Source organism: Juglans microcarpa x Juglans regia, chromosome 3D (assembly GCF_004785595.1).
Source record: "Juglans microcarpa x Juglans regia isolate MS1-56 chromosome 3D, Jm3101_v1.0, whole genome shotgun sequence".
Lineage (NCBI taxonomy): Eukaryota > Viridiplantae > Streptophyta > Magnoliopsida > Fagales > Juglandaceae > Juglans > Juglans microcarpa x Juglans regia.
The window spans coordinates 29696269-29718303 of NC_054598.1; the positions used below are offsets into that span (position 1 = coordinate 29696269).

General features: G+C 34.3%; 1 protein-coding gene across 1 annotated transcript; it reads left to right on the forward strand.

Moving 5' to 3' along the window:
- The first annotated feature begins 278 nt into the window (after nucleotides 1–278).
- Nucleotides 279–21300, forward strand: LOC121253853 (DNA polymerase delta subunit 4). Its single transcript, XM_041153780.1, has 3 exons — nucleotides 279–297; nucleotides 20325–20523; nucleotides 20734–21300. Exons 2-3 carry the CDS (start codon nucleotides 20343–20345, stop codon nucleotides 20925–20927), a joined length of 375 nt encoding a protein of 124 aa, XP_041009714.1. The 5' UTR covers nucleotides 279–297; nucleotides 20325–20342; the 3' UTR covers nucleotides 20928–21300.
- The last annotated feature ends 735 nt before the right edge of the window (nucleotides 21301–22035 follow it).

Genomic DNA, 22035 nt, shown 5'->3' on the forward strand with positions numbered 1-22035 from the left:
TATTATATTTTTATGGATGACTGTATAACTGCTATTTAAATTTTTACTGATGTTTGATTGTAAATAAATTCTGGTACTTAGTTGACTATCCGCTGTGTTATTTTATTTGTACACTGTTGCATGTACACGCACTGGCACTTCATTGGGATGTGTGACCGTGTTGTCACCATCCTGGCGTCTCGATTCCTGTGTATTTATATAAGGGGGATTGAGGGCGCCACAGAAGCAGATCATTTCTTCTTCTCCCGTGCGCGCAACAGAGAGAGAGTGTCCTGCAGGGGAGAGAGAGAGAGAGAGAAAGAGGGTTAGAGTGAGAGAGAGTTGAGTTAGAGAGTGAGAGAGAGTTGAGTTTTGATAAGAAAAATTTTTTATTTCTTGTCTTTATTTGAATTTTATGATATTTATAGAATGTGTTTTTGTTATAGAATATTTCTAATAAGTTAGTGTTGTATTTTTTTGAAGGATTGCTTGTTTTGGGAACTTGGAAGATTTTGATTTGTAAGAGGATATTGTGAGTGCTATGTATATTTCTAAACTTTATCAATATGTTGTTGTGATTTTATGCTTACTCTTGAAATATTGTGATTATTGTTTGTATAGTTTGTAAATAGTTTGTGCGTTATTGTAAATATGTTGTGATATGAATTTGAAATATTGTGTTTATTATTAGAAATATATTGTCATTAGGCTTTGTTAATACATGTTTATTGCTTACTCAAGTTTAAAAATATGTTAATACATGTGGCATATTATTTTGTGAATATATTGTGAGTTATTGTGAATATATTGTGATATGGACTTTAAATATTTAAATTATTATTTGTGAATGACGTTTGAATATGTTTACATTGTTACAAATATATTGCCCTTAAGCTTTGTTAATACATGTGGCATGTTATTTTATGCTTACAATTGAAATATTGTGATTATTATTTGTATAGTTTGTAAATAGTTTGTGAGTTATTGTGAATATGTTGTGATATGGATTTGAAAAATTGTGATAATAATATTTCAAATTAAGTAATAACAAATAAAAGTAACTCTTTAAGAATTATAATAATTAAAATTATTGTATAACCATTGAAATTTAAGTATGATAATTAAATATTTATAATAATATTTGAAATTAAGTAATAAAAAATAAAAGTAACTCTTTAAGAATTATAATATTTAAAATTATATTATACTTCTTTTACAATTTAAGTATAACAATTAAAATTATATTTTAAGAATAATAATAATTAAAATTATAATATAACCTTTAAAATACTCTTCAATAAAAAAGTTTTGAACCTACTAAATAAGTAGAGTTTGAATATGTAAATATACTTATTTATTATAAACTAAAAAGAAAGAAAATAAGGATCAAATAGATTCTTATATAAAAATTATATACTTATTGTCTATATAAGTAAATAACTCACTCAATTAAGTATAACAATTAAGATTATAATTGTGGAATGATAATAATTAAAATTATATAATAACCTTTAAAATTATATATAACAATTATAATCTCTAAATTTTAGTCTAATTACTTGACTGTAATAGTCTCTTCGGCCTTGAGAGTTGTCAAGGTCAAACAGTTTGTGACGGTTAAGTAATTAGACTAAAATTTAAACATTTCTTCAAGATCATTCTCCCTCGTTGTGTACAAGACACGAAACGTAGGGTCACATAATCTTTCATCCCTCTTTAGTTTAACAATATAACACTACTTGAAGGTGACATTGTTAATTTAAACAACATGGAGATATTGTTGTATGATTTTTTGCTAGATGCGTGTGACATTGCATAAACACCCTTAGACCCGTTTGGGAATCAGTGTACATTTATGTGTCCGTTGATTCCTGAATTGTCCAGTGTGGACAGTTTGAGATTATATTATCTGTATTGCACATTTTTGTTACTCGCTACTTTCCACGTTTAATATGAAGTTTCGGTATCTTCTTCTACTGTTCTTCGGGTATACTGTTCGTAGGGTCACAATCCCGATATTTGAACATGTATACTTGGAGAATTATGGAGAGGTGCTGCCGAAATTTCTACTAACATGGAAATTAGTATAGTGATGAGATTTGTGCAATATAGAGAATATAATCTCGAATGGGATAGGACTAACTACCTTATCAAAAAAGTAATGAGAATTGGAGCATGAGATGAATGTGAATTTTCAAAGTACGTGTTATTAATATATAGATGTTTTTAGAAATGGACAAAAATTGGATGCGTCTGGACGATAGACTTGGAAAGGATTACGTACCCTATGCATGTAGAGTAAGAACTTTCATTGATTTTGCACGGGCCTCTGCTGATAGTCGTGGTTACATTAAGTGTCCATGTCGAGGATGTAAAAATTTGTGTGCGATAGGATTGGATGAAGTAGAGCGTCATATATTTGTGAACGGTATGGATCTGGGGTATACGCGATGGCTACTGCATGGTGAGCCGTATGAAGGGTCAGCAGATGTATTGGTCGATCATCACAATTATTTGCGGCACATGGATGATGATTATGAGCATGATGAGATGGAGGAGATGTTGGGTGACATTGGAGCTGGGATGTTTATGGATGAGGTTAACGACAATGCCTCAAGTGGTGGATCAGGGACTGATTGTGAAAATTTTCCTTCACTGTGGGAAGATGCAAAGCGCGAGCTTTACCCAGGTTGTACAAAACATTCCAAAATGTCGTTTATTGTGCGGTTGCTTCACATTAAATCATTGTGTGGGATGTCGACGAAAGCAATAAACATAGTATTGGACTTATTTAATGAGGTGCTTCCCGAAGGGTCTGCATTGCCCAAGAACTTTTATGAAGCGAAACAGTTGAGAAAGGGATTAGGATTTGAGTACAAGTCCATACACGTATGCAAGAATGATTGTGTATTGTTCTGGAAGGAGGACGAGGAGAAACAAGCATGTCCTATATGTAGAGAGTCGAGGTGGAAAGGTAAGAAAAACGTGCCGGTTAAGGTGTTGCGGTCTTTTTCCTTGAAACCTAGGTTGCAAAGACTATATATGTGTAAGAAAACAGCTCATGATATGAGGTGGCACGAGGAGAAAAGAGTTAAGAATGACGGGTATATGAGGCATCCAGCTAATTCACTTGCGTGGCAGTCTTTCAATAATCAGTATCCGGAGTTCGGGTTAGAAGCTCGGAACGTGCGCCTGAGACTCACAACCGATGGATTCAACCCTTTTGGAAATATGAGTACAAGTTATAGCACTTGGCCCGTGGTATTGATTCCGTACAATCTTCCACCATGAAGGTGCATGAAGGCTCCAAACTTTTTGTTAACTTTACTCATCCCTGGCCCTAGATCACCTGGGAATGATATTGACGTATTTATGCAGCCGTTGATTGAAGAGCTGAAAGAGTTATGGGAAACAGGGGTTAGAACTTATGATGCATCTAAGTCGACATCTTTTCAGATGCATGCTGCGGTAATGTGGACCATAAATGATTTTTCGGCGTATGGGAATCTTTCCGGCTGGAATACGAAAGGGAAGTTAGCGTGTCCGACGTGTAATAAAGAAACTGCTAGTGAGTGGCTAAAATTTTCTCAGAAGTTGTGTTTCATGGGTCATCGACGTTATTTACCAGCAAATCATGCATGGAGAAGAGAATGTGCCAAGTTTGATGGGAGAGTAGAGGATAGGATTGTACCAAAAGAGTTGTCTAGAGAAGAGATAGTGGAACAGCTGCAACATGTTAGAGCGAACAATTTTGGCAAAGGTCGGGAAAAGAACAAGAGAAAACGAGCCGTACCAGAATTGAATTGGACAAAGCGTAGTATTTTTTTTGACTTGCCGTATTGGTCGTCATGCAAGTTACGACATAGTTTGGATGTAATGCACATAGAGAAGAATATTTGTGATAATATACTGGGTACATTAATGAGTATTAACAAAAAGACGAAAGACATGATCAAGACGAAGAAAGATCTTGAGAGAATGAGAATTAAACATAACCTGCATTTGCGGGTGGAAGGCAACATGGTGGTCATGCCGCATGCATGTTTTACGATGACGAGGGAGGAGAGGATGGATTTCTGCAAATGGTTGCAAGGTGTGAAGTTGCCAGATGGTTATGCTTCAAATATTGGTAGATGCGTAAGTCCTGATGATTGGAAAATCAATGGATTGAAAAGTCATGATTGTCACGTATTTTTGCAGAAGTTATTACCTGTGGGAATTCGTGGGAAGCTGACATCTAATGTACGTGTCGCCATATCTGAACTATGTATGTTTTTCAAGGATTTGTGCGCTCGAGTAGTAAATCGAGATGTGTTGTCGAAATTGGAAGAAGACATTACTACTATACTATGTAAATTCGAGCAGATCTTTCCACCATCATTTTTTGATGTCATGGTCCATTTAGCAATACATTTACCGCGAGAGGTACTTCTGGGTGAACCGGTGCAGTTCCGTTGGATGTATCCAGTTGAAAGATATTTGGATCGATTGAAGCGCACTATTGGGAATAAAGCCAAAGCTGAGGGTTCAATAGCAAAGGCCTATATACACGATGAATGGTTAACATTTTGCTCTCTATATCTTCATGGTGTTGAGACACGATTTAATCGTCAAGAGCGAAATGTTGATCTTGCTACTCCGCCTCCTCGTGAGCTATCAGTGTTTTCCCAGAATGTACGACCCTTGGGTGCACAAACAGGTTACGATTTAATTGATGGAGAGTTGGGTAAAGTTCGGTGGTATGTGCTAAATAACTGCCGAGAGATTGATGATTATCTTAGGTATGTCATTTCATTTTTTTAAATAATTATAGTTTTCTTTAAATTAATTAGAATTGTTGTGCTCAAAATATACTTTTTTTGCAACATGTTATAACAGTGACCACATGGACAAACTTAGGACGGAAGGCGTAGAAAATATAGAGGCAAGACACGAGGAAGAATTTCCCGGATGGTTTGAAGAACGTGTATGAACTAAAATTATATATATGTTATATTGTGAAATTTTTAACTCAAGATAATGAAATAATAAATATATACTATTTCAATTATAGATTTTGGAACAACGTGCTCGTGATCCCGGATCAATTTCTTCTGAATTGTATGCATTGGCCCGTGGTCCCTCAAATAGAGCACTTCGATATACTGCATGCACGGTTCGAGGTTATAGATTCCATATTTTGGACCGTGAACGTAATAGAAAGACTCAAAACTGTGGTGTGTTGGTCGAGGGGAGTCATGGAACAGATGATATTGACTATTATGGTGTCATACGTGATATTATCGGATTGAAATATCTGGGTGGGTCTGTAACATATGTTTTTAAATGTGATTGGTGGGATCTAGGCGGTGGTCGGGTTTCGATACATAGGGATAATCACTTTACGAGTGTCAATACTGCATCTAAATGGTACGAAGATGATCCATTCGTATTGGCTTGTCAAGCTACCCAAGTCTATTACTTGATTGATCCAATGAAAAGTGCTGATGAAGATAGTGGGGAGATAACTTGGCGAGTTGTACAAAAATTTGTTCCTCGAAATATATATGAAGCAGGAACGAGTGCAGATTACGAGAATAGTAGAGATGAAGATGACACTCCGATTGTTGAGGCATACCAGGAAGATGGAGAGGGTATTAACTTGTTTGTTGACCTCGGTGCACTCGAGTTGCTCCCCTTGTGTAGAGATGATGTCCCACCCGTACATCTCGACCCGTCTTATTAAAGGATCATTCAATTCAAGTCAGTGAGGAGGAAGAAGAAGAAGACGAGTCAGAAGATGAAGACGAATCAGAATCCAGGCAGAAGGTGGATAAAGATGATGAAGAAGAGGTGCATGATGATGATGAAGATGTTATTGATAGAGATTCTGAAACAAGCATGGAAAATTCATCTGAAGAATAAAAGTACTAAATATTTTAAATATATAGGTGACTATAAAATATCTTGAATTTTCATAATTTCTTCTAATTAATTTTCTTTGATATAATTAATTATTTTAAAGAATGCCGCCAAAACGACAACGAAGAAATGTGCCTCCGCCAAGTCCAAGTCCTGAATCCATTGAGGACTCTCCACTCTAGGAATCCGTTCCTGAAGATCAAGCTAACACAGAAGAGAACAACAGCCAGTCGACACCTACCAGTAAGGAAATATTGTCGTTGATAATTATATATATATAGTTAATACTTTTTTCTCAATAACTATATAATTATAATTATAGTATATCTATTATCATGTAGTTGATGCATCTGCACGTCGCGGTCGTGGCTATACACGTGGAATCTCTCTTGAAAAAAATAGAAGGCACGGTAAACTGAAGATCACAATTCCTGATAATTTCACTGAAAAAGTGGATGATAGTGCAGCAGCGCTTTCCTCCTATATTGGCACAGTAGTTCGAGCTTATGCTACATTTTATGTGCGCTCATGGCGAGATGTTCCGAATGAGATTAAGGAGCACATTCAAAGTCGTGTGCTGGTGAGTTTACTTTTCAGTACATTTTTTTCACCTAGATTAATATATTATATTTTTGACCTGATTCTCTTGTTAGGATGAATTCGACCTCGACTTTAGCCGTAGCGAGGATTTGAGAACCGTGAATGAGTTGATGGCTACACTATTCCGACGTCACAAAGGACGATGTCATGACCACTTCAAGAAGTTTGAGACGTTGGAAGAGGCTGCGCAGTCTCCTTTTCAGCAGATGAAGTTAGATGATTGGAGAAAGTGTTGTAATCTTTTCGCATCTCCAGATTATCAGGTATTTTACATTTATATCTTTTAATTATTTACATTCATATTCGTTTTATATATTATATGTATACATATTACAATTAACATTTTTAATATATTTTGTAGCATTTGAGTTCTACAAATGCACAGAATAGATCCATTCTGACTGTCCACCATCGTGCCGATTCAAGGTCATTCCACCGTCTTACTGAAAAAATGGTAATTAAAAAATTATAGAATTCATTTATTTTCCTGATATTCTTTCTAATAAGTACTAACATTATCTTTTTAAAATTGCTAATATTGTCGCTTTGTTAGAAACGTGATGATCCTGAAAACTTTTCCCTCATTCATGTCTATGCTGCTACTCACACTAATGAGCATAGTGAGTGGATGGATCATGTCGCTGCAGATAATTATGTAAGCAGTGTTAATTTTGTTAAATAAATTATTTATATAACATTTTAATAGTTTATTTCTTATTTCTATTTCTTTTAATACGTTACTAATTATTTACGATCATTACCTTTTAAATTGCAGAGCAAAATGTTGGAGATGCAGTTGGCTTCTGAGGAATCCTCTTCTAGTGACATAGACATATTCACGCAAGTGCTCGGGCCACAGTCTACTATGGCAAGAGGTTTGGGACGATCTATCAAGCATAAATGTTCATCCTCCTCAACCTCATCGGCTTCACAAATTAATAATCTTACGGTAGATTTAGAAGTTGCACGGCGTGAGAATGAGTATATAAGGTCGAGACAGCAAGAGTTAGAGTCTCTCTTAGAATGACAGTCTCAGTTAGAGACGCGTTTGCAGGACCAACAGAGAGACCAGGAGGAAAGAATACACAGTGAAGTGCAAGAGCAAGTGCAACAGGAGATGATGGTGCAAATGGAGCTTATTATGTCGTCGCAACAGAATCCCCGTGGGCGAGGGAAAAAGAAGAAATAAATTTTATCAATATTTCTGACTAGTTTTAATATCTAATTTTGTGCTTTTATAAGACATTGTTACTTGTTAATTGAGTATGTAATATGATACAATTGGTATTATGTTTTTAAATTTTATGAAATTAGTATTTCTGATCTGTATGTTCGAATGTAAATAAAAATCGTTCGAACGTTGATTCACACTGTAACAAACGTTCGAACGTAAATACAATTGAATCGTTCGGACGTTAAACTATACGTTCGAACGTACTCACGCTAAAACGAACAAACCGTTCGAACGGTAAAGCGACTAACGTTCAAACAAAGAACTTGCATTCGGACGCTCCTTCGTTTACATTCGAAATAACGTCCGAACATTAAACGCGCTACGTTTGAACATTTACGTTTACGTTTGAACAAATATTCGAACGTTTATTGTAATTAACGTTCGAACGCATTAACATTCGAACGTAAATATGATACGTTCGAACGATATCCAACGAATGTCAACTTCTCTCATTCGAACGCCAATCGATCGGGTATAACGTCCGAACATTTGATTTTACGTCTGAACGTGATTTTCTGTGACAGTTCATAACCGTCACAAAAAAAGGAACGTTCGAACGTTGTACCGAACGGAACACTTCCAACCGTCACTAAAAATATTTTTTGTGACGGTTGAACAGTAAACCGTCACCAAATGTTTTCTGTGACGCACTTTAGGTGACGGTCATGGTGACGGTTTCAAACCGTCACCAAATATGTTTAGTGACGGTTTGCCCTTTTTTTGTGACAGTTTCCTCTGTCACAAAACACACATTCTGTTGTAGTGTAGTGAGGTCTACTATTAAAAAATTAATTTTTTTCATGTGAGTCTCATATTTTATTCACTTTTTTCAAAACGATTATATAGTGGTTGCACAATTCATAGTTGCAAATATTTTTTCTCTTCAAATAAACCCACCTACATAGGATTAAAATCCTACAATTTTGAAAGATTTAAATTAAAACTAAAAAAGGCATTGTTCAGCGTCGGAAGCCACCTCCAGATGGTGTATCACCACCTTCGGCACAGGGGTAGCGGAAGAACACCTCGGTTTGGTGCCATGGTGGTGCTGGACTGGCCAGATTCGACGCCTAGGTGGTACTAGGTCTACCACATCTGGTGTTTGGGTGTTGCCAAACCTGATATATTTGGCCACCCAAGTGTTGGATCCCTACAGATATAAAGCTAAAAAAAATTTCAATGGCCGCCGCTCATGATGGCAACCTTCCAAGCAACAAGTATATTAGTTTCTTCTTATGATTATTCCAATCATTTCTAAGGGTGGTCGGTTAGCAGCTACCCCAAGTAATAGTCATAATGGTGAACAGTGATTTTTTTAAAAAAAATATTTAGTAATAAGATATTTAGAACTTTAGGATTTATTTTAAAAGTTTAAAATTCTTATTAAAAAAGGTTTAATATGATTTAGATCCTGTTTGGATACAGAAACACTCACAACTCATCTCATCTCATCTCATTTCTTCACTACAATTTTTTCAAATTTTCATATAAAATATAATTAAGGATGAAAGTTTAGACCGACAAACCAGTGGACCGGCCCGGCCCGAACTGGTTTCGAATTGGCCGGTTCATAACTAGTCCGATTCTAGGACCGGTTCTATGTTTGCAAATCGGCTGGAACTGGTCCGATTTTGGTTTCTCCCTTTCCGGGACCGAACCATTTGTCAAAAAATTAATATATGAAAATTAATTTTGAATATTATATAAAATATTTTATGTATATATAATTTTTATATTTAATTATATACGAATTTTTGATAAATAAATAATAATTTTAGTAATCCACTAATCCACTTTAAGTCTATATATAAACATAAAACAACTATATAAATCATTATATACTATATACCTACTATTAAAACCGAAAAATTGGATCAAACCGATAAAACTGGAAGTACTGGTTTAGGAGGAGTAACTAGTGCGTAATCGGTTTTTCAAAATGCAAAATCGGTGTTACCAGTTCGGTTCTAGATTTTGTTTAAAACAGGACCAAACCGGATCAATTACACCCCTAAATATAATAAACAATTTAACTTTTTCAAATTCTAAAACAATAATAATATTCTAACAATATTTTATTCAACCCATGTCAAACCATCTTATCTCATCTCATCTCACTATCTAAATGAACCCTTAGTGAAGCAGCTTGTTGCGTAAATTGATTAGATTGTTCAAATGGTCATACATTGTTGGAATACCTTAGAGCACTCTCAATGGCTTCTTTATCCTATCATCTAAAATACATCACCAAAACTCACTTTTTTTATTTTAGATACTGAGTTTTACAATATACCATACATCAATTTATCTATTTTTTCTTCATATCATTTAAATATTATATTTTTAATCTTTTTTATTCATTTCAAATATTTTCTCTAACTATCAATAATATCCTCAAGTCTTTTAATATTTGCAATATCTCCTCATATATAATGTCATATAATTATGTTCTATTTTAAATTAATCCAAATTTATAAGCTAAACCAAAATATAAATTAATTCAAAAAATAAAAAGAAGAGATTATATAATTCTAGTATATTATGAGAATATCCATTCTCGATAATTGTGAAAAGAATATTATTAAGATATTCTTTAGTATATTCCGTAAATATTCATTTTCGATAATTGTAAAAGAATATTCCTAAGATATTCTTTGGTATATTCCGTGAATATTTATTTTCGATAATTGTGAAAGAATATTCTTAATATATTCTCTAGTATATACTAAGAATATTCATTTGGTTTTCTCAAAACTTCAACTATAAATAACACTATTTTTTCAAAAAGTTTCACCAACATCTTCATTTCCATTTCTTTACACAATTCTTCTTGTTCTTCTTTCTATATAGTCTTATGGATTCCGTCTTTGAGGTATTTGACTCTTCGTCATCTGACGAGGAGTTTGAATTAAATTTAGCTCTTAGCATGGAAGCAGAACGTTTGGGTAATGAAAGATGCTCAACTTCGCGTCGTAATTCTATTCTGCACCGTATATTCATTTGAAGAAATTCGCTTGAAGGCCACCAACGTCTTTTCCAAGATTATTTTGCTGAATCACCCATATATCTCCCGAATCTATTCCGTAGGAGGTTTCAAATGCAACGTCATCTCTTCTTGCGTATTCAAGCTGAAGTATATGTATACGAACCATACTTCATCCAAAGAAGAGATGCTGCTAGAAGACTTGGGCATTCCTCCATTCAAAAAATAACTATTGCAATAAGAATATTAGCTTATAGAGTATCTGGTGATTTTGTGGACGAATACTTAAGGATTGCAGAAAATACAGCAATCAAGTGTTTGAGTAAATTTGTTAAAGTGTTGGAGAAAGTCGTGGGCTTCCTGAGATGTTAGAAAGTATTGATTGCATGCATTGAAAATAGAAAAATTGTCCAAGTGCGGGGAAAGGAATGTATTGTGGTCACATTCATGAACCAATGATAATTTTAGAAGCCATAGCGTCATACGACCTCTGGATATGCCATGCATTTTTTGAATTACCAAGCTCTCATAATGATATTAATGTCCTAGAACACTCTTCTGTTTTTAGAGAGCTCGCTGAAGGACATACTCTGAAGGTCAACTACTCAATAAATGGAAATGATTATTCAATGAGATATTATCTTGCTGATGGTATATATCCTTCGTGGTCGACGTTTGTCAAAACAATTCTTCATGCTCACATGGGCATAAAAAAAAAAAAAAAAAAAAGGAAAAAAAGAAAAAAAAAAAGAAAGAAAGAAAAATGATGCAGCTCAAGAATCAACAAGAAAAGATGAAGAACGAGCTTTTGGAGTGCTTCAAGCTCGATTTGCAGTTGTACGCAGACTCGCACAATTTTATGTTCGACAAACACTAAGGGAGATTGTGATGACATGCATAATTTTGCATAATATGATCGTAGAAGATGAGTGGCATACTTATTTTCGAGTATAAGACTTCGTTTATGAACAAAGCGATAAAATATCCCAAGAGCTAGTGTCCCATGATCATACAAATGAATTTGTAAACTTTATTCAACGTCATTATCACATTCAAGATTGAGGACTTCATTCTCAACTCCAATCAGATCTTATCGAACATTTATAGGAAATATATAGTCAATCTTAAGTACTTGTATTTTATATTTCACTATGTTTAGCCTAATGTTATATTCTTGTTTTGCACAAGATGTAACCTTAATTTCACTATGTTTAACCTAATGTTATATTCTTGCTTTGTACAAGATGTAACTTTGATTTCACTACGTTAAGCCTAATATTATATTCTTGTCTTGTTTTGCAGTCAAAGTCAAACTTTTGGGTCTCTTATCTTATTTTGTAGTCAAAGCCAATTGAATAATTATAGCTATGTACACCACAGTTTTGAGAACCTCTGGGTCTCTTTCAAACGCAATTGTGGGAGCTTATAAATAGCAATTATCTTTTAATGACTATACTTCTTCCAACTATTTTGAATAACAACAAGAAGCCAATCCTATTTCTTTTCAACAGTGTAGAGAGGAAGGTGGGAGCTTATAAATAGCAAGCATATTGATGAGACAATATATATATATATATAATAATCTTCCTAAATCTAAAGAGAAATAGAATGAAAAATAAATTATTTTAAGATAGCCTATAAAGGAAAGCACCACGTCTATTTCAAATATCTGGTGCTATCTAATAAACAATGATCATCCTAAAAGAAATTAATCTTCAAAGGTAACAAGTATTTGAACGTAGTATGGTAAAGAAAGTATAGCAAGCAACAGAATCCACCATGTGGAAGAAGGAAAAGAAAAACACATCCAATATGTCTCTTTCACATTGTGGAAGAAGGAAAAGAAGCATTTTCATCAATAAAATGAGACATTGTCATATCCTGAACATAGTGATTAAAGCAAACTCTATAATAAGTAGGTTCAGATTGCAAATATATTCATTCACATTCATGCTCATTCATTCATATAATACTCTCAAACCATTCACAACAACACTTTAGTGTGCCACCATCATAATTCCCCCAACAAATAACACATTAGACTAATAAGACAGTTTAGTGTGCGAATTGTGTTGTGTTCTATACAAAATAAAATCTGGACTATCCACTGGCTGCATTGTGGCTTTAGGTTTGTGCATAGTTCTATACAAAAAACTATCAAATTAGAACTTCCAAATGTGGCTGAATTTGTGGCTTCAGGTTTGTGCAATGTTCTATACAAAAAACTAACAAATGAGCATTCCCAAAGTGGCTGCATTGTTACCTTTCAAAAAACCCAAAATAGCAGCCCATACACCACCCATTCATGGCTTTCTAGACCTTTGCTTCTCAAATATTTCCAATTGGAGGCTACGGAAATACTCTTGCTGCATTAGAGGTAAACTTGAGGTGTCCATCCTCATAAGTTCATTATCTTCTCTCCGTTGATCCAAATCAAGCCTATCTTTTGTAAGGCGGATAATCTCTTTCCTATCTTCTCCCTTTTCAGCATTTGCTCTCTTCTTCTCCTATCTCATTTCAGTCACCAAATCAGCAAGATTGGAAGAGGTACTATCTTGCCTCTTTCGCTTCTTTTCATCTTTCTTTCCAATGGGTCTCTCTAGATTCACATCTATAGATGGAGATATGTGTCTTCATCTAGGAATGTAAATTATGGCACATGACCATCTGGGGTTACTGATCTTCTCTTAGTTTTCACACTACTACCCTCAGCCATAGTTTGTTTCCATTTTGGATGGTGCCTTAGAATAGTCCAACAATGAAGGAAGTTGAATGTTGCGGACTAGTTACTTCGATAGAGCTTCTTTGCTTGCTCAATCTGAAAAATCAGTAAATGAGATGTGAAATATATCTAATACAATGTCCTATAAACGATGAAATAAAATGATATTCTTTGTGCACCTTTTCTTGCTCAGTAATCCCACTTGGAGACCTTCCTTCAATTTGAGCTAAGACCCCACAAAAATTATTTGTAGCATGTTGGATGGTAGACCATCTATTTGTGAGAGAGCTGGAACTATGTTCACAAGATGTGAATTTTTTGTTTTTTCTCATAATATTCATGAACTCTAGCCCAAAATGAATGTTTAGATTGATCAACCCCATTGATTGGGTCCAAACTAGTATTAAGCCAAGCTAACACTAGTAAGTTGTCCTCTTTTGGACTAAAGTTTCCTTGTCTAGATTTAGTTTTTCTAGCAGTCCCTTGTTTTGGGTTGAGTTGTGTAACTTGGGATTCTAAGTCATTCAAAGATGTGAGGAGGTAGTCATAGTAGGTTTATTTCCCTTGTAAAAGTGAAGGAATGAACTCCATGGAGTTGTGAATCCATCTTTCAAAGGAAAAAAGAAAAAGAAAAAAAAATTGGCTCATGGAACTCAATCAAACTCAATATTCATGTTTATGAAATTCTAAATTTTGATAAATACCACTTGTTTTGATAAAAACTCAAACAAATTTCAGAATAAATGAACATGCTAAACTAAAACATATAGCAGGCTAAACTAACAAAGAATAGAGTAGATGAACATGCTAAATAGCAGGAAAAAACAACTTCAGAAAATAATCCATAAATAGTAGCAATTTGTGGTCCTCAGCAAACCCAAAACGAGGCTGCAATTTATGGTTCTCAGCAAGCCCAAACGAAATATTCAACTTGATCTATCTTTGATTTCCTCTAGCTATATATATATATATATATATATATATATATATATGTATGTATGTATGTATGTATATACATGATACATATATATTAGGGGAGGCAATGCTGCAACACCCGGGCTCAGCCAAGGCTACTTTACAAAATTTTTGGGTTTATAGGTAAGAAAAGGCCACTTCGGATTAACATGTATTTTTTTTTTTTTTTTATGGACCTTGAGCCCGGATTTTTTTTTTATTATTGGCAGATTATGATTTTTGAATAAGTTTGATAATTAGGTTTTGAATCTTTTAATAAACCAAGTAGAGTTTCACCCGAAAAATTTATGGGACAAGTGAAATTGTTTTTTTTTTTCGGTTGAGTCGAGGCCCAAAACTTAGACAAAAAGCCCATGCATAATCCCATACAAGATCGGAGACGTGCGCCAAATATTGTTTTAGGCTAAAGAGCCCAAGCCATGAAAATGATTCTAGACACCATGTCATGCACGGTTTCATGTTTCCCCTCTTCATGCACGTCTCTCCTTCTAGTTTTCTCTAGGATTTTATCTATTTTGTATTTATATTTACACATTCATCAGCCTCAACCAAAAACTAGATTAGCCACTTCAGTTTTTCTCCCTTTTCTCATAGTTTCTCACTGCCATCGCACCACGAGATTAACCTTCTTGGACCCTTCCCCCCACTGGTCAGCGACCATCATAAAACCCCCCTGTCAAGCCCTCCCCATTGTCGTTAAACCTCTGTGCTACCCATGCTTCACTCGGCTTCCCACTGCCACGAGTGAGCCCTCCATTTTAAAACCAGCTCTCGTATGACCTTGCCGTCAGCGGAAGCAACCTGGGTTGTCCATCGCACGTAACCAACTACCCATACCTCACCACCATAGCCCAGTCGTGAACCCACGTGGAACCACCGCTGGCCATCACAGGGAAAAAAAAAAAAAGGAGGAAGAGAGAGCCCCTGTTTCTCCTCTCGAAAACATAGCAACAGCACAAATCCGGTTGATTACCGCCGTACGACGGGAAAATTACTAGGCTAGCCACAGAATCCACCGATTGTCACCTTTTCATCAGCCTCGGGCCGCCTCAATTCTGCCTTGTCCCTGACGGTGAGCTATTGTCGAACGCTTACGCTGCTTCTCTATCCATTTTCTCTCGTTGTGCGCACTATTTTTTTTCATCTCTCTCTCTCTCTCTCTCTCTCTCTCTCTCTCTCTCTCTCTCTCTCTCGTCCAATACACAACCGTTGAGTTCACCACCTCCCACCGCACCATGCGTCGTCACATGTTCCCTTCTTGGTGAGCTTCTGCCATGCAAAGTTAATTTCACACATGTTATATATGTTTTCAAATAACAAAATGCTTAACTATACCTTATCGAATGCTTGGTTTATTAATTAAATGAAATTACATTAGTACCATTTACTACAAGTTGTATTAATGTGCTTTTAAACTTTTATTATGTATTACTACTCTCTAATTTATTTATGTTTTACAGAAATCGTTTAAGTATATTAAATTGGTATTAAGCAAGGTTTTTATTTCAAAAAGTAAATAATAATGTTGTATTTTTTTTTTTATTATGATCTACCTTATTATATTGTTGCTGTATAATTTAAATATTTTAGTATAATTATATTATCTAGTATCAGATTTTATAATTACACTTCAATAGTAAATAGGTCAAACTTTTAAATGTTTTAGTCAAAGTTATTAAATAGATATTGATGATTTTAGAAAGTGATGATTTATTTTGAGGTATGAGAATTTTAGGTCTTGAGGAATTAAAATAAGTTATTTTAGAAACTTAGACTTAAATATCGAAATACGTGCTTGATTGGAAATTTATAAAAATTAAGTGATTATTTTATAGGTGAAGATTAATTATTGTTTGGCATTTTTGAAGAAAATTTTGAAAAAACTAAGAAGTCCAGATAAGTGGGGTTCCTATGCTAAATTTTGCATAAAAAAATAAAATGGGCTGAGGTTATTTTTGAAAAGTATACATATTTTGTTATGAAAAGAAATTTGAGTTGCCTCAGTTATTTGTTCTACATTACTCATGAGATTTTATTTAAGAATAAAATATTTTTTGGCATGACTAGTGTAGACATGAGCTATTTTGACATTTTGTTTCTGAACTATATAAAAGAGAGCGAATAGGAAATTTCGTTCATAAATTATGTTTTTGTGATATGAATATGTTCTATTCTGAAGAGGTTTTGTACTTTGATATGATATGATGTAATTTCTGAAAACCTCTGGCATAACATTCTGGTTCTATTTTTGTTCCGTTCTGACCTTACCACGGGTGTAAAACTGTGGCTTCTGTTCGGGTTGGTACCAATTTTTTTGTTTCTAGTGCACCCACTTTGGAAACAAAGTGATTTTCTGCATCGTCTTTCCTATGTGTACACTCGGGGCTCCGAGAATGAATAAGGGGAAGATTCACATTCTGTTTCTGCTCAATTAGCTACTAGGATTTGCACAACCCCACCACAGAGGTTAAACATAGTCTCTATTCTGATATGATAAGATAAAATGAATATGTTCAGTTATGTTATGCCAAAGGAAATTTTGTATAAGAATGTTTTCTGAATGTTTCACTCTTACATTTTTAGTAATATATTATAATTTTACATTCTAAAAACAAGTATTCAGATTCTACATTCTAAAAGAAAATATTTTGTTCAACATTCTGAGTTCTGATAAATACTCATGTTTGCACACTAGTATATGTTCTCTGCTTACTGAGTTGTTGATAACTTACCCTTATCTCCAAATATTTTTCAGATAATTTTGATGGTTCAGCTAGAGATCAAGAGTATGAAGTTTTAGCAAGGTGTGATGAACGTAGTGGAATAAGTGTTTGAGGGTACAAGTGCTTATTTGAGAGTCGTAGTTAGTAAATTAATTTATTTTCGGTTATTTTGATTTGACGAGTGAAGGATATTTTCGAATCTTTGGAGAGTTTTTAATTTATGTTATTGAGAATTTATTTATTATCCCTATAAAAGAACATAGATATTTGGGTTAAGTAAATAAATTAATATTTTATGGAGTTTTCTGAATTTTATAGTTGTGTTATTAAAGTTGATATTAAGTATTAAGAGCTAACTCTCCAGACCTTGGAGATCGGGGCGTTACAAATGCAATGTGGGAATTGTAACCATGTTGGTTTGTGTAGGGTTAATGAAGTTGAGAGGGCAGGAACCACGAGTTGTAACCAAAACTAAGCAAGAAGCAAGCAGATATAAGCTATAAAAGCAAGCAAGCAAACGTCCCCAAAGGCAAAAGCAAAACAGAGGTTGCCAGTAGTAATTGCAAAATGTACATGATTTCCTTCCCAAAACAGTATATTTCAACCTCAAAATGATTGAAGTAATAATAAACTTTAGGCCCCATGACCCTAAAAGAAATATCCTCCGAATCAGATGGGTTGGGAGAATCTGTAGAAAATTTGTACCATATATAGCCACTTCTTGAGGGCCACACAAACATGATCATAGAAATTCTAGAGGGAGTGAGTGCTTTGTTTGATTGTATACCTCTCATTGTGTGGGTGCAGTAGATATACCTGAATGGAGGTGGACTTGGGGAACAAAAGCAATTAAGTGATCATCTTTTTCTCCACTTCTTGTTTTTGACATATTTACAAATACTTTCAATCCAATTTAAATCTACACAACCCCTCCAAGATACTTTCCACAACAAAAATAACATAGATCACCAAAAATCCAAACCAAAATCCTAAAGTTTGATCTAGAAAATGAAGCAAAGTTTACCTAATGTCTTTTAGTCTTATGATGTAGTATGATATAAATTTTTATTAATTTTTCTGATACAGTATGAGTCAATAATTGTAGTCATAATTGTTCATTTTGAAAGGGTTGGGAAACATGAGCTATGATCCCTAAAGAGCACTTTTGATTCCTTTTTTTGATAATTTCGAAAGCATTCATATTTCTCACAGCGCAAATGGTTTGCATTATACACAATTGTGCTTTTCTCCATGTAAAACAACCTTTTCAAAACCACATCAATTGGCATATTTACTTTTGATTTAATATTTTGTATCTTTTTAGATCATTTGATTTTGTCTATTTCAATCGTGCAAGTCAGTAACTGTTTAGAACATTAGGGAGATGGAATCCTTTTTTATACATAACTTTTATGGTTTTTCTTGCAGGGAGTCAGAGCTAGTTGTTCTTTTTCATTTCGTAACTTGGTAGTGGGTTGTGAGATTGCATAAAATCAATCAAATGTTGAGGATACAATTAATGATATTAATAGCAAGGGAAAGAAACAATTTTTTTGCATCTGAAGAAGTTTTTTCATAGTACTCGTTTTACATTTCAACCTTTTCTGAAAAGTCTTGAAGCAAAGCATAAAGATGGAAAGTTTGTTTGCGTAAGTGGTAAGGTGAGTTTCTTGGAGATTCTCTATTGTTGAGTTGCAGGAAAGCACAAATCGTTGAGAGAACAGACTGATCATCAAAAAAATCATCAATATACAGAAACTCAATGAAACCAACAAATAATTAAGAGAATAAACTTGTATACAGAAACTCTCCGTATGTTGTAAAATCCCACAATCATGTACTCACGCAAACTCATAGACCTATATTTTGAGAATAAAAAATTTGGGCTTTCTTGCATTTTAGAGAGAGTAAGAGATAGAGAGAGTGAGAGATTCCAAGAAAGCAAACATATTTCACTCATATATTCTACAAATCAGTATACGCATGTACCCATGCAAGCTCCTACACTCATATTCTAAGAAGAAAAAATTTAAGCTTTCATGCATTTTGGAAAGAGTGAGAGACATAAAGAGAGATTCTCATGTTTATTTTGGAGAGAGTGAGAGACATAGAGAGAGATTCTAATGTTTACCTCAACAATGAGAGCAGAGCTTGAATCTGGATGATCGGAGATGGAAGCAGTGAGCGTAGTCGAGGAAGAAGGCTGTGCTTCTGTCTTTGGCACCAAGTAACGGAGAAAGCGTGGGAACGAGAGAGAGGAGGTCTGAAATGAGAATAATATGAAGGAATGAGGAAAATCGAGGAGAGGAGGAAAGAGAAATTAATCAAAAAATTTACAATCATGAACAAGATTCTGTATATGTAGCGGGAGCACTGTATCAAAATGTAAAATATTTGTAAAATACAAGATCTAATGGAGTCTTTTTTAAGACCATTTCTTTATATTTTGAAGAAAAGTCTATTTTACAATAGCCATTGGAGTGCTCTTAGCTTACACGCAATTCAGACAAAAACACCGTCCTTAAGAAGTCTTTCTATTTAAAAGTAGAGAGTAGAGTAATATACCATCCAGTAATTTAAACGATTGTATTTAATTTGAAAATTGTAATATAGAGTTTTTCTTGTAAGTCAATCGTAACATGTAATCAGCATGAAAGATATATATATATATATATATATATATATATATATATATATAATACACAGCCTCTACAAGATACAAATATAATATTTTAAAAAATTACTCTAATCATAAAGAGAAAAATAATCTTATAAAGTGACGTGATTTGATGTGGTTTATCATATTATAAAATTATTATAGAATAGATATAACAAATAAGATAAAACTAAGACAATTTGTGATGTTATTTTTATAAAATTACTTTGTGGAAGCAGCAATAGTATTTTTTTTTTAAAGAAATGTATATTTGAAGGGAAAAATTTTTATCAACTACTATTTATCATCTCATATTTTATAAAAAATATTTTTATATTTTATAAAAAAATTATAAATATAAAATGGCAAAATAAATAATAATTGATGCATATGATTCTTCGGAATATGGGAAAGAGTTGGGAAATATGGGAACTAATTGCAGCACAAGGACAGAAATGGAAGAAAGGTCGCTTTAAGTCAATAGAAACCCTGTCCCTCTCTTCATTTTACGATAGAGAACAGAAATTCAAAAAAATTTGAAAGCTGAGTGTAGAGAGAGAGAGAGAGAGATGGCAGCGAGGTCAGAGAACATGAAGGGATTCTACAGACAGAGGAAGAAGAGCGGCGTCATGAAGAAGCCTCTTCATCCTTCTTCTTCAAGCAACAAATCGCCCAAACACTCTGCGACCTTCGGCTCCGATGTCACTCAGCCCCCGGCTCTCCTTTCCCACGGCTCCCCTGATCTCAAAGGTCTTCTCTCTCCCTCTCTCTTGATTATAGTGGTTGGGCTTTATTTGGATTGTCGTGTATTGTCTTATGCCCTGTTTGTTAGGGTTTCATCAAATGCAATTTCGGTTTTTTGTTTTTAGATTATTTTATGTAATCAAGACTCGGAAAGTTTTCAAAACGTGGTTTTGTTGTTTTTCTTTTTTCAATGTGCTCTTTGTTTTGGTGTGATAGATGAGTATGATGAGAGTGAGGAGGTGTTGCGGCAATTCGACTTGAACATGGCGTACGGACCTTGCCTCGGGATGACCAGACAGGCTCGGTGGGAGCGTGCTCGTCGTCTGGGTTTGAACCCTCCCGACGAAATCGAGCGCCTTTTGGAGGCCGGTAAAGTTGAGCCCCAGTGCTTGTGGGATGGCCGTGTTTAGAAAATCTCGTGCCGCTATGGTATTTAGAATGCTATGTACTGACGGAGAAGTTTGTGCTTTTAGCTAAGTGCGTGTTCAGCCTCTGGCTGTAATGAACCGCACCGTTTTAGATGATGTTTGTATCTACTCTGATCAAGACCTTTTGTCTATCCAAAGTTGGTTAATAGGTATATGATTATGGGTCTGTCTGACTTTCTTTCACAAATTATGTGCTGCATTGCGTGATTGAGAGTTATAAGCAAAGCGTAAGGATAGTTGTCTCAGGTTTTGGGGATTCTAACTTTGGAACATGCCTAATTGCCTATGCTTTGCTTGTCTCAAACATGTAAGTGAATGTTAACCAAATTGAAGATGGTTTTGGTTATCAAAGACTCTAGCTTATGGTGTTTTGGCTAATTTGCAAGTCTTTCTATTTCTGGGCCTCTGGCCAAGGATTCATAACGTTATGGATATGTTGTTAATTTCTTTTAAATGATGTAAACTGTTGAACTTTTTAAATGGTTAGCATCTAGGTTGCTTGTTGATACTAGGAGTATAATAGATTTTGACATTGAAGGTATCGTGATCTGCTCTATAATCTTTGTGAAAAGGCAATGATGATGAAGTCCATCTTGTACTCCGAAAGATGGTTTGTGAATTATAGTGAGATAATTTGAAAAGAGAGAAAAAGTTGAATAAAAAATATTATAAAATTAAAATATCATTATAATATAGTTTTTTAATATTATTTTTATTTAGAGATTTGAAAAAATTGAATTGTTTTTTATTTTTTGTTTGAATGTTTGGAAAAGTTGTAATGATTAGTTTGCAAGTATTTGTATTTAAGTGATGTTTGTGATTGAGATGAGATGAAAAATTTTGCAATGAAAACTTTTTCCAAACAAGCCCTAGTAATTACTCTGTGTTGCAATAATTAATTTTCTTTACCTGTGAATAACGTCGAATTTGTTTTGTCAATATGTGGTTTGAGATGATTCTTTCTATCATATTGAGGTTTCTTCCTTCCATATTTGTTTGAACATTATGATCATGCATTAGATGTGAGCATCCCCATTAGATGTGAGCACATCCGTTGTTATGCCATGGACTAACCATTGTGATGGACTTC